Here is a 15,803-nt window from a genome sequence, read left to right as displayed (position 1 = left end):
TGTGAGTCTCTATCAGTCAGCACTGGAGCAGATATACCAGCTGATGTGAAATACTTACCATCCGATTTTAAGAACACTATGTGATGAAAATATTTAGTTCTTTCATATCTTACATCTTGATATCTTTACTAGAAAAAGAACTGAATTTCTTTTTGTTATTCATCATAGTTACTGTGCTGCACATAACTAAGTAAATGACATTTTTAGTAGTTTGCAGAGGTAAATCACATAACATAGATGTTGAGAATTGTTTTATTTAGGAAATACATTATTGTGTATGAAATATATCCAATATATCAAAATTGTATATAAAGTTGAGGGCAGAATATCTCCCTTCTTCCTCGAGATACTTGTTTTTATGTCCGGTGGGCAGGATGCACACAGTGCACCCAATTCCATTACCTGCATATAGAGAATTGTGTGAGTGTAAAAATTGTCATGTTTTATAAACCGTTCAAAATACTGAAATGAGGTTTCTTACAAATGACAGCGCACACAGAGAACTTATTTTGTTGTATGATTAACACTCAAAATGTTTTGGTCAGTGTTTGAGTGCAGTGAAAACAAGACTCACTCTAAATTCCACTGTGGGTTTATATCCAAATTTTCATAGCAAAATGAAGTATGGAAAATGGGCAAGTGGGGTATCATATTCACCAGTGCGAGGTCTAGTTTTTCAAATAAATATTGAATTATTGGAAAGTTATCGAGGTAATTAAGGAATACTTAAGAGAGTTGAGGGGAAATTGAAATATTTCAAGAAGAGCTGTTGCTAGCTATGTACATGAAGTGTCAAAAAGTTCATCTCTTCTTCTATTGGGTGCATGAAAAGACATTGGTGAGATATATAACTGTCAAAAGGAATTTCTTTGAATAAAGTACTAAATTTATATCATTTTGGGAACTTAAGCCACTAGGAAGGCAAATAGGGTTAGTAAGATCATGCTTTCTGAATAAAATAAATTAAAAAAAGAGAAAATGAAATCGGTCGAATATTTTGTGAAAAGGTTAGTAGCTACTCACCATATAGTGGAGAAGCTGAGTTGCAGGTAGGCTCAACAAAAAGACAGTCAGAAAATGAGCCTTTTTATGGAAGTAGGCAACATACATACACATCAGTCATTGATTTTCCTACTCGTATTGTAAAAGACAGTAGCACCCTGATAGATAAAATTTTCATAGACCGAGATAAATTAAAATAAGTAAGCACCTATCCTATTAAGAACGGGCTTTCTGATCACGATGCACGATGCACAGCTACTTTCAATTCATGACTTTGCTCCATACAGTAATGTGAAAAAAACAAACAAAATAATACGCCCAGTTAACCATATAACAATTAAACAATTTAAGGAAAGCTTGAAAAGGGTAGAGTGGGAGGATGTTTATCGGGAACCTGATGCAAATGTTAAATTTAACTTATTCCATGATAAACTTGTGGGTATATTTGAAAACAGTTTTCCTAAGAAATTAGTGAACCATAATTCAAATAAACTTGATAAAAAACCATGGCTGACTAAAGGGATCAAAATTTCTTGTAGCCGGAAATGGGAACTATACCAAGACACTAGAATAAGTCGAGATGAAGAAAAGCTCAACCATTATAAGAAATAATGTAATGTATTAAGGAAAGTTATAAAAAAATCCAGAAGTATGTGTATCAAGTCTGAGATTAGCACCTCTGATGACAAAGTTAAAAAAATATGGAATATAGTTAAAAGGGAAACAGGGAACCAAGGTCACAGGACAACAGTATTACTGTTAAGCACAATGAAAAGCTTATAAATGAAAAATCACAGATTGATAATATTTTTAATAATCATTTTATAAATGTGGTGGAAAATATAGGCACCAGCTGCTCACCAGATATGGCAGAACTCTATATGAAAGAGGCATTCCCGGTGCAAACAAATGAAATTGAAATCCTACCCACCTCACCGTCTGAAATTAAGAAAATAATAAATTCACTTAAGAATAAAACCTCACATGGAACTGATGGTATCTCCAATAGAATACTAAAATCTTGTCCACACCTGATAAGTCGAGTTCTTAGCCACATATGTAATAGCCCATTGAATCAGGGAATATTTCCTGACAGATTGAAATATGCCATAGTTGAACCCTTGTATAAAAAAGGTGACAAGACAGACGTCAACAATTATCGTCCTATTTCACTTCTGACATCCTTCTCAAAAGTGTTTGAAAAAGTAATGTACTCAAGAGTAACCTTACACATTAGTGGGAATAACGTTTTAACAAAATGTCAGTTCGGTTTTCAGAAAGGTGTTTCAACAGATAGTGCTATACACGCTTTCACTGATCAAATTTTAAATGCTCTGGATAGTAGAACATCACCAATTGGGATTTTCTGTGATCTCTCTAAGGCTTTTGATTGTGTGGATCATGAAATCCTCTTAGATAAGCTGAAGTACTATGGAATGAATGGTTCAGTAGACAGATGGTTCACTTCACATTTAACTGGTAGAATGCAAAAGGTTGAAACAGTAAACCCACATAGTACACAAAGGGCATCCGATTATTCAGACTGGGATGTATCAAGAATGGGGTACCACAGGGTTCTGTCTTGTGGCCTTTATTGTTTTTAATATATGTTAATGACTTGCCTAATTATATTCATGAAGATGCAAACTTGGTTCTCTTTGCAGATGACACAAGTATTGTAATCAAGCCTAAAAAGCAAGAATCAGCTGAGGAAAATGCAAATAATGTTTTTCAAAGAGTTATCAGGTGGTTTTCCGCAAATGGACTTTCATTGAACTTTGAAAAAACACTGTACATACAGTTCAGTACAGGGAAAGGCATAACACCGGAAATAAATATAGAGTGTGGGGGAAAATCTTTAGCTAAAGCAGATTGTTCAAAATTTCTGGGTGTCTGTATTGATCAGAATTTAAACTGGAAGACACACATTGACAGTCTACTGAAACGATTGAGCTCAGCTACCTATGCTATTAGTGTCATTGCAAATTTTGGAGACAAGCACATCAGTAAGTTAGCTTACCAGGCATATTTTCATTCGTTGCTTTCTTACGGAATCATCTTTTGGGGCAATTCATCACTAAGAAAGAAGGTATTTATTGCACAAAAACGTGTTATCAGAATAATGTCTGGGGCTCATCCAAGATCATCTTGTAGACAATTATTTAAAGAATTAGGGATATTGCCAGTAGCTTCACAATATATATATACAGCATAATGAAATTTGTTGTTAGTAACCCAGATCACTTCAGAATTAATAGCACAGTCCACAGCTACAATACTAGGAGACAGGGTGATCTTCACTACCGTTCATTGAATTTGACATTGACACAAAAGGGGGTGAATTATACTGCCACAAAGATTTTTGGTCAATTGCCAAACAATATCAAAAGTCTGACAGACAACCAATTGGCATTCAAAAGTAAGTTAAGGGAATTCCTGAATGACAACTCCTTCTACTCCATAGATGAATTTTTAGACATAGGCAAAAGAAATACAGTAAGCATTAAAAATTGTACCGTATATAAGACTAACAATGATTATTTGGGATAAACGAATCTTGTGTACTTTGACACGTTCCACATCATTACGAAAGAATCGTGTTCATGATCCATGGAACAAGTAATATATCTAACTAACTAACATGCGAACGCGCGCACGTGTGTGTGTGTGTGTGTGTGTGTGTGTGTGTGTGTGTGTGTTGGTTGTTACATAGTTCAAAATTTTTGTGAAATGGTTTGTCTAAAAGAATTTAAATACATTAGAGAAACATTTGACATGCCTTTGTATGATGTTCGAAATCTTGTACAGCTAATGAGATACTTCAAATGTCTCTCTAATCTACTTTATTTCTTACTTTTAGACAAAGCGTTTTGCAAAACATTCAACTTTTTTTCTTTTTTCTATCAAAAATTTTGTGTGTTTATGCAGACTATTTGCATTAATTGAAGGACTTGGCTTAGCATTGATTACTGATGAATTACATTCCCAACAACCAAATATCAGTCAAATTTCATGATTGTCCAGTGAGTTTTATTATAAATTTAATGTGTGTGGTACCCTGGGATAGGTGCGTATTCATTTAAAAATCAAGTACTTGATAAAACCTTAAAAATATACTTTGAGATGCAGTGCAAAGAGTATGGATAAAACTTAGTATGTAGAGCAGGTGATAGGATTGTAGGTGAGTAACTTAAAATGTAAATAGTAGTCGGGTGCAAACGCGGCACCCATAACAGTTCAGATTACTAACCAAAGACCCTACCACTAAACCTCTGAACCCTTAAGGGGGAGTCACTCATTTTTTGAGCTGACGTTAGGCAGTCATTTTTCGTTCTTATTGGCTGATGAATCTGCTCATCTGCATATATTCAAAGAATGTGTATTATGATGATTATAGTTTATATAATTTATAAAATTCTTCATGAAGATTCCTCTTTGTAAATTTATTACACAGCTTTCCTTTATCAGCCTATTTTCCTGAATAAAGCTAAATTTGTTGCCTTACTATCAAGTCACAATATTCTGTGGTTTATGAGAAATGTTGTTCAGAAATGGCTGATCTACTCTAGTCGCAACTTGTAGCAGGAGATGGTCACTCAAAGGCAGTTCACATGAACATATCACCCAATATTGCCATTTTTAGCAGGAGTGTCATGTATCCAGGTGTTATGCGCTGTCTGTCACTTCTGTCACTTACTTAGGGTGCAGCCCTTTGGTCGATCAAGGCAATGGACTGCCATTATAAAGTAGGTATTCCACCTCTTAGTTTAAGCTTGTGTTTTGCTTGTTGTGTTTTGTTTGTTATGCTGAACATTTACCATGTTAAAGTAATCGTTTGTCCTCTTGCAGATGACACTCAGAGACGGATTACGTTGCTGCCGGAAAGAATATCAGAAGAGAGCAAAGTGGCCCTTAAAAACATTTTTGAAGGTATTCTTAGTGAGCTCGATAACAAGGAAGCGAATGAACTTCTAGTTCGTGCTTCTCCGAGAGAGGTTTGTGTTGACAGTAGAAGTGTGTTGGCTATGTAGTGAGTAATTCTAATAGTATTTACAAATAAACCTTCTTTCTTTTTTACTTATGTATGAAACAGCAGTATTGCAGATTTTTGTGATCTTACCTTTCATTTTCAGAACAGACACAAATTTATTAAACCATCTTACAGTGTACATGTTTTCAAATGAAACACAAACAATATGATGATCTGTATTTTACTTCCAGATTCAAAGTCTGATAAAGAAAACAAGTGGTGGATCATCAAATTCCGTAAGAATAAAGAATGAAATACAAACGTAAGTGCTTTCTCCTGTAGTGACGAGTTAAAATATTTGCTTTAGTTCTAAAGCATTGTGTATTTAAATATCTCTTGAAGGTCTAAACGTCGTAACAGATTCATTTTTTCTTTGCTATAGAATCATAATTTATCCACCTCCGCCTGCGAAAGGAGGAATACCAATAAATACAGAAGATTATGCTTGTTTGGGTGAAGACCAGTTTTTGAATGATGTAATAATAGACTTCTACTTAAAGTAAGTAGCATATTTTGCATACAGTTTGAAATGTATTACTTATCAAAGAAGTAATCTGGAGTTGAATTAACTTTCTTGTGGATTTCTCCCACAATTTACCACTAAGTGTCTCTTATTTGCCTATCTCATTTTAATGAACACAGTTTTGAGATGCAGTACTTCATGAACACTTGCTTACTTGATGAAACCCTCTCATAAACAACAGTAGAGTTTCAGATGGAATATATTTAGCATATCACCCGCATGTGATGGAAATGTTTGACCAATTAAATCAGTGTGTAAAGTAGAGACTTGAATGTGACGAGAGAAACAAGTGACAAGCTGAAACCTTGTCAGTCTGTGCAACATTCATAGACTGCACAGTCAGTAGAACAAGTGTTGCAGAAGGTAAGTGACCAGTCTCAAGTCTCAGTCTGGCATACAACTCAGATTCACATGCTTGTCTAATATTTCTCTGCCTGTCATATGAAGTATACTAGGTATTCAGTAGTGGAACTAATGGGAACCTTCCCTTTATTAGCTGAGGTACTTCAGCAGGTATCCTGTTGATTTTGCATTTCTTTCAGCTGCTTTCTGTAATGGCACCTCTGTTAGTAGGATTTAAAAAAAAATCCCATTTTGAAAATATGTACCTGTGTTATAACTTATGTGCAAAATATACCTGAGACTGTATTTAGGACCATTGTCTTCGAACAAATCCTTCACCACAGCTAATAGAATACACATCACAAACTTGCGCAGCTACATTGTGCCAGCACTACTGCTAAACAGTGGCAAGGAGTTGTGCCTTGAAGTGGGCTAGCGAGGAAGAGAGGGGGGGGGGGGGGGGGAGTTAGGGAAGGTGGATAATGGTTCGGAGGAAGACACAACACGTGCGCATGATTTGAATATGACAGCAGAGAGGTCATTCTGACCACAGGCAAGGGGAGTTGGGTGCTGTGCAAAGTGATGTAAAGGTGACGATCAGGAGGGGGGGGGGGGGGGGGGAGTGGAGAAAACGTAATAAGAAGAAGAGGGGTGTGTGAATACAGGGCGAGTGACGTTAGGGTACTGGGGAAGAGAGCGGAGATGGATGTGGGGCAGAGGCTAGTGGAGCTTAAGATAAGTCATCAACAGACTTAGTTCATACACTAAACAGCAAACAAATTTTCTTTGTTCTACAAGTGTCAAAGCAGAGAGGACATAAACTTCCTTGAATGGTTTACTGAAAGACTGACAACCAGTGGAACATGAATGAGCACCAGCGAATGCAAATTGAACATGACTGACTGCTGTACGCTCTTGCTTGTGTACTGTTTACAAGAAGTTCTCAGTGTGCTGTTTGCACCAGTGTAAACCAGCCTCGGCAGTCTCCATGACGCCATACAGCTATCTGTTAAAGCTAGACTTGCATTAAAACAATATCATTAGTTGGTCAGTACTTGAGTCGGAGTTCACATACCCATTTCATTGTGGGCTGTATGTGATTTCTGGACAGTGGAAGCTGATGCAGTGATGTGTGTGCCACTCGTTGAACCCAGAGCAGATGGTGATGGTTTATTGACACAGGAACATGTACAGTCTTTGATGTACTCTGTTAAGTCAATGCTGTGAACAAAGGTGAGTGGTCAGATACAGCCATGTGAACCAGATAGCTATCATCTCTTACTGTGATCACATTGGATAGTCATTGGATAGTCTTGCAACATAGTATTCACAGGTTCTGTTCATGCGTGCCGTGCACAAGCTGAAATGCTAAGGCATAACAAACCCATTTCCCAGAGGCACATAAATAATACTGAGAACTATGTGGGCTGCAAGACGATTCATTCTTCAGAGCTCTAGAGTATGCATGGACACACGTAATTGTACTGTTGTTTTGAATACAATATCTCTCTATTTACTACGTTGTTGTATTACCTCAGTGTGATCGTTCCATATTCATTACAATTGACAAGCTGTGTAAAAATTCTTTTTTTTGCAGGTTCCTAACTCTCTCTTCATTGACTCCAGAAGATCAGGCTCGCACACATGTATTTAGCTCTTTTTTCTACAAACGCTTAACAACGCGGCCTGCTAAAGTTTCAAAGCGCCCCCATCCAATTGAAGACGATCCAAAGTTGTCCGCTGCAGAGAAGAGGCACAGTCGTGTGAAAGGCTGGACAAAACACGTTAACATTTTCGAAAAAGATTTCATCATAATACCAATAAATGAACAGTAAGTATACTGATATCGTGGTTTGGCGGTAGAGTTCCGTGAGTGACAATCTGTGTTGTGGACTTACTGCTGCTATATTCGCCAGTTGTTTCAGAATACTAATCAGTAAAAGTGGTTACTACCCCAATAAATGTAAAGTAGTTTCACTGTAGAAAATGTATCACTCTTATACGTTAATGACAGGTTATACTGCTTCTGCCGACAAATACGCAAATAATGTTAATCGTGCCCAGTTAAGTTTTTGCAGTATCTCACACTCCAAATGGTGCACATTGTGCTTTAAGTGAAGTAGTATGTTTCAGATGACCATGAATTTCTTAATCTGCATTCTTCTGGCTGCTGGACATTTAAATTGCTCCTCCCATAAACCATGGACCTCCTCCCCCCATGAACCATGGACCTTGCCGTTGGTGGGGAGGCTTGCGTGCCTCAGTGATACAGATAGCTGTACCGTAGGTGCAGCCACAATGGAGGGGTATCTGTTGAGAGGCCAGACAAACGTGTGGTTCATGAAGAGGGGCAGCAGCCTTTTCAGTAGTTGCAAGGGCAACAGTCTGGATGATTGACTGATGTGGCCTTGTAACAATAACCAAAATGTCCTTGCTGTGCTGGTACTGCAAACGGCTGAAAGCAAGGGGAAACAATGGCCGTAATTTTTCCCGAGGGCATGCAGCTTTACTGTATGATTAAATGATGATGGCGTCCTCTTGGGTAAAATATTCCGGAGGTAAAATAGTCCCCCATTCGGATCTCCGGGCGGGGACTACTCAAGAGGATGTCGTTATCAGCAGAAAGAAAACTGGCGTTCTACGGATCAGAGCGTAGAATGTCAGATCCCTTAATCGGGCAGGTAGGTTAGAAAATTTAAAAAGGGAAATGGATAGGTTAAAGTTAGATATAGTGGGAATTAGTGAAGTTCGGTGGCAGGAGGAACAAGACTTTTGGTCAGGTGAATACAGGGTTATAAACACAAAATCAAATAGGGGTAATGCAGGATTAGGTTTAATAATGAATAGGAAAATAGGAATGTGGGTAAGCTACTACAAACAGCATAGTGAACGCATTATTGTGGACAAGATAGATACAAAGCCCACACCTACTACTACTAAGTTTATCTGCCAACTAGCTCTGCAGATGACGAAGAAATTGAAGAAATGTATGATGAAATAAAAGAAATTATATAGATAGTAAAGGGTGATGAAAATTTAATAGTCATGGGTGACTGGAATTGGACAGTAGGAAAAGGGAGAGAAGGAAACATAGTAGGTGAATATGGATCGGAGCTAAGAAATGAAAGAGGAAGCTGTCTGGTAGAACTTTGCAGAAAGCATAAATTAATCATAGCTAACACCTGGTTCAAGAATCATAAAAAAAGATTGTATACATGGAAGAAGCCTGGAGATACTGACAGGATTCAGATAGATTATATAATGGCAAGGCAGAGATTTAGCAACCAGGTTTTAAATTGTAAGACATTTCCAGAGGCAGATGTAGACGCTGACCACAATCTATTGGTTATGAACTGCAGATTAAAACGGAAGAAACTGCAAAAAGGTGGTAATTTAAGGAGATGGGACCTGGATAAACTGACTAAACCAGAGGTTGTACAGAGTTTCAGGGAGAGCGTAAGGGAACAATTGACAGGAATGGGGGAAACAAATACAGTAGAAGAAGAATGGGTAGCTTTGAGGCATGAAGTAGTGAAGGCAGCAGATAATCAAGTAGGTAAAAAGACGAGGGCGAGTAGAAATTCTTGGGTAACAGAAGAAATATTGAATTTAATTGATAAAAGGAGAAAGTATAAAAATGCAGTAAATGAAGCAGGCAAAAAGGAATACAAACGTCTCAAAAATGAGATCGACAGGAAGTGCAAAATGGCTAGAGGACAAATATAAGGATGTAGAGGTTTATCTCACTAGGGGTAAGATAGATACTGCCTACAGGAAAATTAGAGACCTTTGGAGATAAGAGAACCACTTGTATGAACATCAAGAGCACAGATGGAAACCTAGTTCTAAGCAAAGAAGGGAAAGCAGAAAGGTGGAAGGAGTATATAGAGGGTCTATGCAAGGGCGATGTACTTAAGGACAATATTATGGAAATGGAAGAGGATGTGGATGAAGATGAAATGAGAGATACGATACTGCGTGAAGAGTTTGACAGAGCATTGAAAGACCTGAGTCGAAACAAGGCCCCGGGAGTAGACAACATTCCATTGGAACTACTGACGGCCTTGGGAGAGCCAGTCCTGACAAAACTCTACCATCTGGTGAGCAAGATGTATGAAACAGGCGAAATACCCTCAGACTTCAAGAAGAATATAATAATTCCAATCCCAAAGAAATCAGGAGTTGACAGATGTGAAAATTACCGAACAATCAATTTAATAAGCCACAGCTGCAAAACACTAACACGAATTCTTTACAGACGAATGGAAAAACTAGTAGAAGCCGACCTTGGGGAAGATCAGTTTGGATTCCGTAGAAACACTGGAACATGTGAGGCAATACTGACCTTATGACTTATCTTAGAAGAAAGAATAAGGAAAGGCAAACCTACGTTTCTAGCATTTGTAGACTTAGAGAAAGCTTTTGACAATGTTGACTGGAATACTCTCTTTCAAATTCTAAAGGTGGCAGGGGTAAAATATAGGGAGCGAAATGCTATTTACAATTTGTACAGAAACCAGATGGCAGTTACAAGAGTCGGGGGACATGAAAGGGAAGCAGTTGTTGGGAAGGTAGTAAGACAGGGTTGTAGCCTCTCTCCGATGTTATTCAATCTGTATATTGAGCAAGCAGTAAAGGAAACAAAAGAAAAATTCAGTGTAGGTATTAAAATCCATGGGGGAGAAATAAGAGCTTTGAGATTCTGTAATTCTGTCAGAGACAGCAAAGGACTTGGAAGAGCAGTTGAATGGAATGGACAGTGTCTTGAAAGGAGGATATAAGATGAACATCAACAAAAGCAAAACAAGGATAATGGAATGTAGTCGAATTAAGTCGGGTGATGCTGAGGGAATTGGATTAGGAAATGAGACACTTAAAGTAGTAAAGGAGTTCTGCTATTTGGGGAGCAAAATAACTGATGATGGTCGAACTAGAGAGGATATAAAATGTAGACTGGCAATGGCAAGGAAAGTGTTACTGAAGAAGAGAAATTTGTTAACATCGAGTATAGATTTAAGTGTCAGGAAGTCGTTTCTGAAAGTATTTGTAAGGAGCGAAGCCATGCATGGAAGTGAAACATGGACAATAACTAATTTGGACAAGAAGAGAATAGAAGCTTTCGAAATGTGGTGCTACAGAAGAATGCTGAAGATTAGATGGGTAGATCACGTAGCTAATGAGGAAGTATTGAATAGGATTGGGGAGAAGAGAAGTTTGTGGCACAACTTGACCAGAAGAAGGGATTGGTTGGTAGGACATGTTCTGAGTCATCAAGGGATCACCAGTTTAGTAATGGAGGGCAGTGTGGAGGGTAAAAATCGTAGAGGTAGACCAAGAGATGAATAGACTAAGCAGATTCAGAAGGATGTATGTTGCAGTAGGTACTGGGAGATGAAGAAGCTTGCACAGGATAGGGTAGCATGGAGGACCACAACAACAACAACAACAAATCATTTGGCGAAGCCCAATGGAAAGGTAATATGTGTAAGAATGCCTCACCAACTATGGGCAGTTGAATGGTCTGTAAGGTACATGCCGTGATGCAGCATAATACTCGGCCCGTGGAATCTAGCATCTGAGAAAAAAGAAACACGTACATTTGTCTGCTAACTAATGTTCATTAGTTGATATAATGTGAGCACTTACAGTGGCAGTTTTAGGTGGTGCTGGTTTTGAAAGGTGGCTACAGCAAATACTGGTAGATGTCACACACCAACTCCCCCACCCCCACCCTGTTTACGATACTGCAAGCTTCAGCAAAAAGTTGTGAGGATGCCATTACCAAATGCTTTGTGTTGTTCAGAAGGATGTAGGTTGCAGTAGGTACTGGGAGATGAAGAAGCTTGCACAGGATAGAGTAGCATGGAGAGCTGCATCAAACCAGTCTCAGGACTGAAGACCACAACAACAACAACACAGTATATAATGAATTAATGGCTTAAACGTTAAAGACGAAGGAACCATAACATTTTAATTTTCAGAAATTAATATGGGTACTCAGCATCGATATTTTAATAATACGGTATTTCATTTATTTATTTTAAGGTATGCGCTCATCACAATCACGGACTTGTTCTGGTTTCTGAAATTAGGAGTATCAAAAAGTTGTTATGAAGTTATTTCTATTATGATTCTTGAGCTGGAGGGAGAGTGTAGTTCTGATAGAGCAGTCTAGGGGATGAAATTGGCATCAATTACCTTTCCCACATCTGGAAGTGATCAGAATCGAAATTTCAAATGGCATTGGTTTTAAAAATTCCAAATTTACTGATGCACATTTCTGAGGGAAAGAGACCTTATTAGTCACCTCGCACAACCTGGAGTTCTAAATGATAGCTTTTGTCACTTTTGGTGTGGCTGTTTTCCTGTGTGCTTCCATTGGAAGGACTACACATTTAGAATTTTAAATTCCACAGATATTATTAATGAAGTAGCAAGACTTACAAAAAATAGGATTCCTACTAAATTGTAGTAGGACTTTGTAGATAACAACAGATAAAGGGATTGTGGAAGAACAGAGATTACATTTAAATTACTGGCAGTAGTGTTTCATTTACCGGTATGTCTAATTTCAACCTGCAAAATATTGACAACGTCCACTGAAGCAGAAATCATTGTTGTTAATTTTCAAAAGCAATAAAACACTGTTCTAGTGTGATGAGGTGTGCTGCATTAGATGCTGAACATTGATGACTTGTGCTGTGCAGTTGTAAGTCTGTCGGGATACTTCAATTAAATGACATTTAGTGTAAGGGAGTAATTTTCCTTCCCTGAACTGCTGAAAATCATATTGTTACTTTTCTCTTCCCTTCCTCTTAAATACCATTCTCTCCTCTCCAAGTGATCAATCAATTAATTCTGAAATAGAGATTTAGTTAATAGCCAGCAGTTATTACTGTTTTGGTGTCTAAATGGCCAGTTTCTTCTCCAAAGCACCATGTAAATATATCCTTAAGTACTCAGCTTAATTGGTGCATAATGAGTGAATCCATAGATGTGCACGATGAGTAAAGTGGTGTAAGTCTAATATCTGCAGTTTTGACTTTAACCCATATTTTTAACGTCCACACACTTTTACTGGCACACACTCTTTCATCCGGGAAAGAAAGTTGGTTCTGTTCCAGTCCATTGCCAATACAGGTACTCTGAATAGTTGAAAGGAGGTTGGCTCTGTTCCAGTCTATTGCCAGTACAGGTGTTCTTAAATAGATATGCACTCAGGACAGAATGTCAAGAATGAGATGAATCTTCTAGGCATTCAGTAACACTATTTTCCACCTTATTGATTTTAGTAATACTTACTGTGTAGGGAAGTAATGGAACATACAAAAGAAATATTGTACCAGAAATTATCAACATTCTCAATTCTTTTTCAGTGTCCTCTCTGTTTTCAAGCAACATTTTAGATTACAAATCTCATCTATAGTTACGAAGGTTGTTCCACTTCTCATGACACTTGTGCACATTGTGTGACTGTGACTATTTTACTTAAATTATACTTAGAAATTTTGCTTTTACTCTCTGTGTCGTCCATATTTTGACATAATTATCACTTTCTTTTCGTCCTGTTGAGAATATTTGGAGTAAAACAATTTCAAATAGGTTAACCCCTGCTGAGACATACAGGGTTGTGATTATGACAGTGTGCTTCATTCTGCACTAGTGAAATTAAGAAATTGGTTCAGTAATGTCAATATTGCCAGCTGGATTGTCCTTTGTTCATCTCATAACTTATTTTCTTAATTATGATATTGTCCATTAAATTACGCAGAGTATAGTAAATGGCTGCTAAGTTTTGTGCCATGTTCTACATGTGAAAATTGTGTGATAGCCTAAATTAAATCTTGTACTTGGTGGAGGCAGATCACAATTCACACAATTCATGTCATACATCCTACGCACAGACCAAATAACTGGTGACTCTATATGTATATGTGTAAACTGAGGCTCTAGGTGATACCAGTTACTCACATGTTATATGGAATGGTGAAATACTGTCATTGCTGTTGTCCTGTTTGGTAGATTGTGCAATACAGTTGATTTCAGAGAAGAAGTATTGTAGGAATCTGACAGTGGAGAACATAGGTTTAATCCATCTGGACTGATGAGAAATACAGTGAAGCAGTTTTATAAGGAATGGAAGGGAAAAAAAGTCTTGCAGTTACTTTCAAGAAGTGGAAAACAAAATTCATTTACATGAACATAGCAGCTGGTTAACATGTACCTTTGATGGAAAATTTTGGATCAAAAAAGCATGAGCAGTGCACAGTAAAAGGTAGTAGAAGCTATTCTCCTGGTAACAAAAATCAGAAGTCTGTTTCAAACATGTTGCTGAAAGGCAAAGATATCGGTGGGTAGCATTGTTAAGAAATATTTAGAAACTTTGTTATATACCTGGTATGTCAGTGTCATGATTTTTAATATGTGCTTCATGAGCTTTGATCTCATGCAAACGTAGATTCCATATTGGATGCAGCTCGTGTCTGTTAGATTGCTGTAAGAAATTAGTGGCACTTACTGCAGATTTATACAGTAATTTTCTTAAAAATAAAATTGATTTATACTTACATTTCATTAAGCACATTTGTTGTGTGTGGTTGTTGAGAGTTAAAACCTTTTTGTTGCAGCTGTCATTGGTTCCTAGCAATTATTTGTTTTCCTGGTTTAAATGGCTGTGTGCGAATGTCTGACAACACTCCAGTAAAAGAGCTCCCAAAAACACGTCGAAAGGCAGTCACTCAGAAAAGTATTGGTGAGTTAGCTGTTGCATACGCTAAGGCATGTGTGTACAAGCATGAGAGAGAGAAAATGGCAAATATTACTACTAAGAAATAGCCTCATTGACCTTATATGCAACACAGAAACACATTCACTATTTAAATACAAAATTAGTATCGACAAGTCCCCCCCCCCCCCCCCCCCTTTTCCTTTCCATTATTATTCATTGGCGAAATTCAGTTTACAAATATCTTTTTTTAAATTTATATATTACCAAATAGTACTATTAGGAGTTTTACTATAATCTAAAGGACGCAAGGTTGATGTTTTAAAAAAATCATTTTGTGGTGCACTATGTTTATGTGACACGTATCACTTGCCACTTACCTCCACTACTTACTCTCATACACTACACTGAAGGAAATCTTGATAGTTTTATTCTGCAAACCATCAGCAAGTTTGAGACACATGTAGCAACAGATGTGCACCATCTGTAGGGCTGAATAAAATTTGAGTTTATTGAAACTGTGTTTCTTGAAATAGAAATTACTCTCTGAGATCTGTTGTAGTCGTATAAAGTATGACCTTACCTTAACTTCTAATGGTCAAACACAGCTTGATAAAATGTTAATTCTGCTGACAGAAGCAAATTATTTCATGTAAAGTCAATGTGAACAAACAGTTTTCAGTGTCACATATTTAAATGTTCTAAACATATAATGACGAAAATAACAAATACATTTGATGAATGAAAATAATGTTTTCCTTTTATTACATACCTACAAATACACATACTGGTAAAGAATTGTGATGAGAAAATTGGATCAGTTAGTGCCAGGAATATTCCACTACGAATGAAAGAAGCGTGGAAATCAGTTTTGTGGTAAAGTTATGTTTGAGATCTAGTAGTGACTCAGTGCTTTCGGAATTTGTCTCCAGCCAGCACTTGGAGTCCATATCAATGTATTGTACTCATGTGGTATGGTGAGTAAACTTCAGCATTGAGAATGCTTTTTGATTAAGTCAACCTTCGTAATTACACATTCCTTCAAGAGACCCGCCACTGTATTGCAGAAACTAATGAAAGAACACTAGTGTGTGTTCTAACACCAATTAGAAGTAACTTTGGGAATCCTGAAAGAAATTCTCACTCAACAGCTGAATGTGTGCTGATATGAAACTTCCTGT

The 15,803-nt window shown here is 37.4% G+C and overlaps 1 protein-coding gene across 8 annotated transcripts in view; it reads left to right on the top strand.

Annotated features, from left to right (window-relative positions):
- Nucleotides 1-15,803, top strand: part of LOC126284967 (histone-lysine N-methyltransferase 2D-like) — a 322,299-nt gene that overhangs the window by 234,076 nt on the left and 72,420 nt on the right. For all 8 annotated transcript variants that reach the window (XM_049984245.1, XM_049984244.1, XM_049984243.1 and 5 more), the window contains 5 exons: nucleotides 4,852-4,997; nucleotides 5,224-5,294; nucleotides 5,415-5,531; nucleotides 7,495-7,728; nucleotides 14,525-14,649. In XM_049984245.1, the coding sequence (XP_049840202.1) occupies nucleotides 4,852-4,997; nucleotides 5,224-5,294; nucleotides 5,415-5,531; nucleotides 7,495-7,728; nucleotides 14,525-14,649 (693 nt within the window). The remainder of the gene's footprint in view (nucleotides 1-4,851; nucleotides 4,998-5,223; nucleotides 5,295-5,414; nucleotides 5,532-7,494; nucleotides 7,729-14,524; nucleotides 14,650-15,803) is intronic.

This window comes from Schistocerca gregaria, chromosome 8 (assembly GCF_023897955.1).
Source record: "Schistocerca gregaria isolate iqSchGreg1 chromosome 8, iqSchGreg1.2, whole genome shotgun sequence".
In the NCBI taxonomy this organism is placed as follows: Eukaryota; Metazoa; Arthropoda; class Insecta; order Orthoptera; family Acrididae; genus Schistocerca; species Schistocerca gregaria.
Note: the sequence above shows the minus strand (reverse complement) of the source record. Positions and strands in the feature narration are given on the sequence as shown.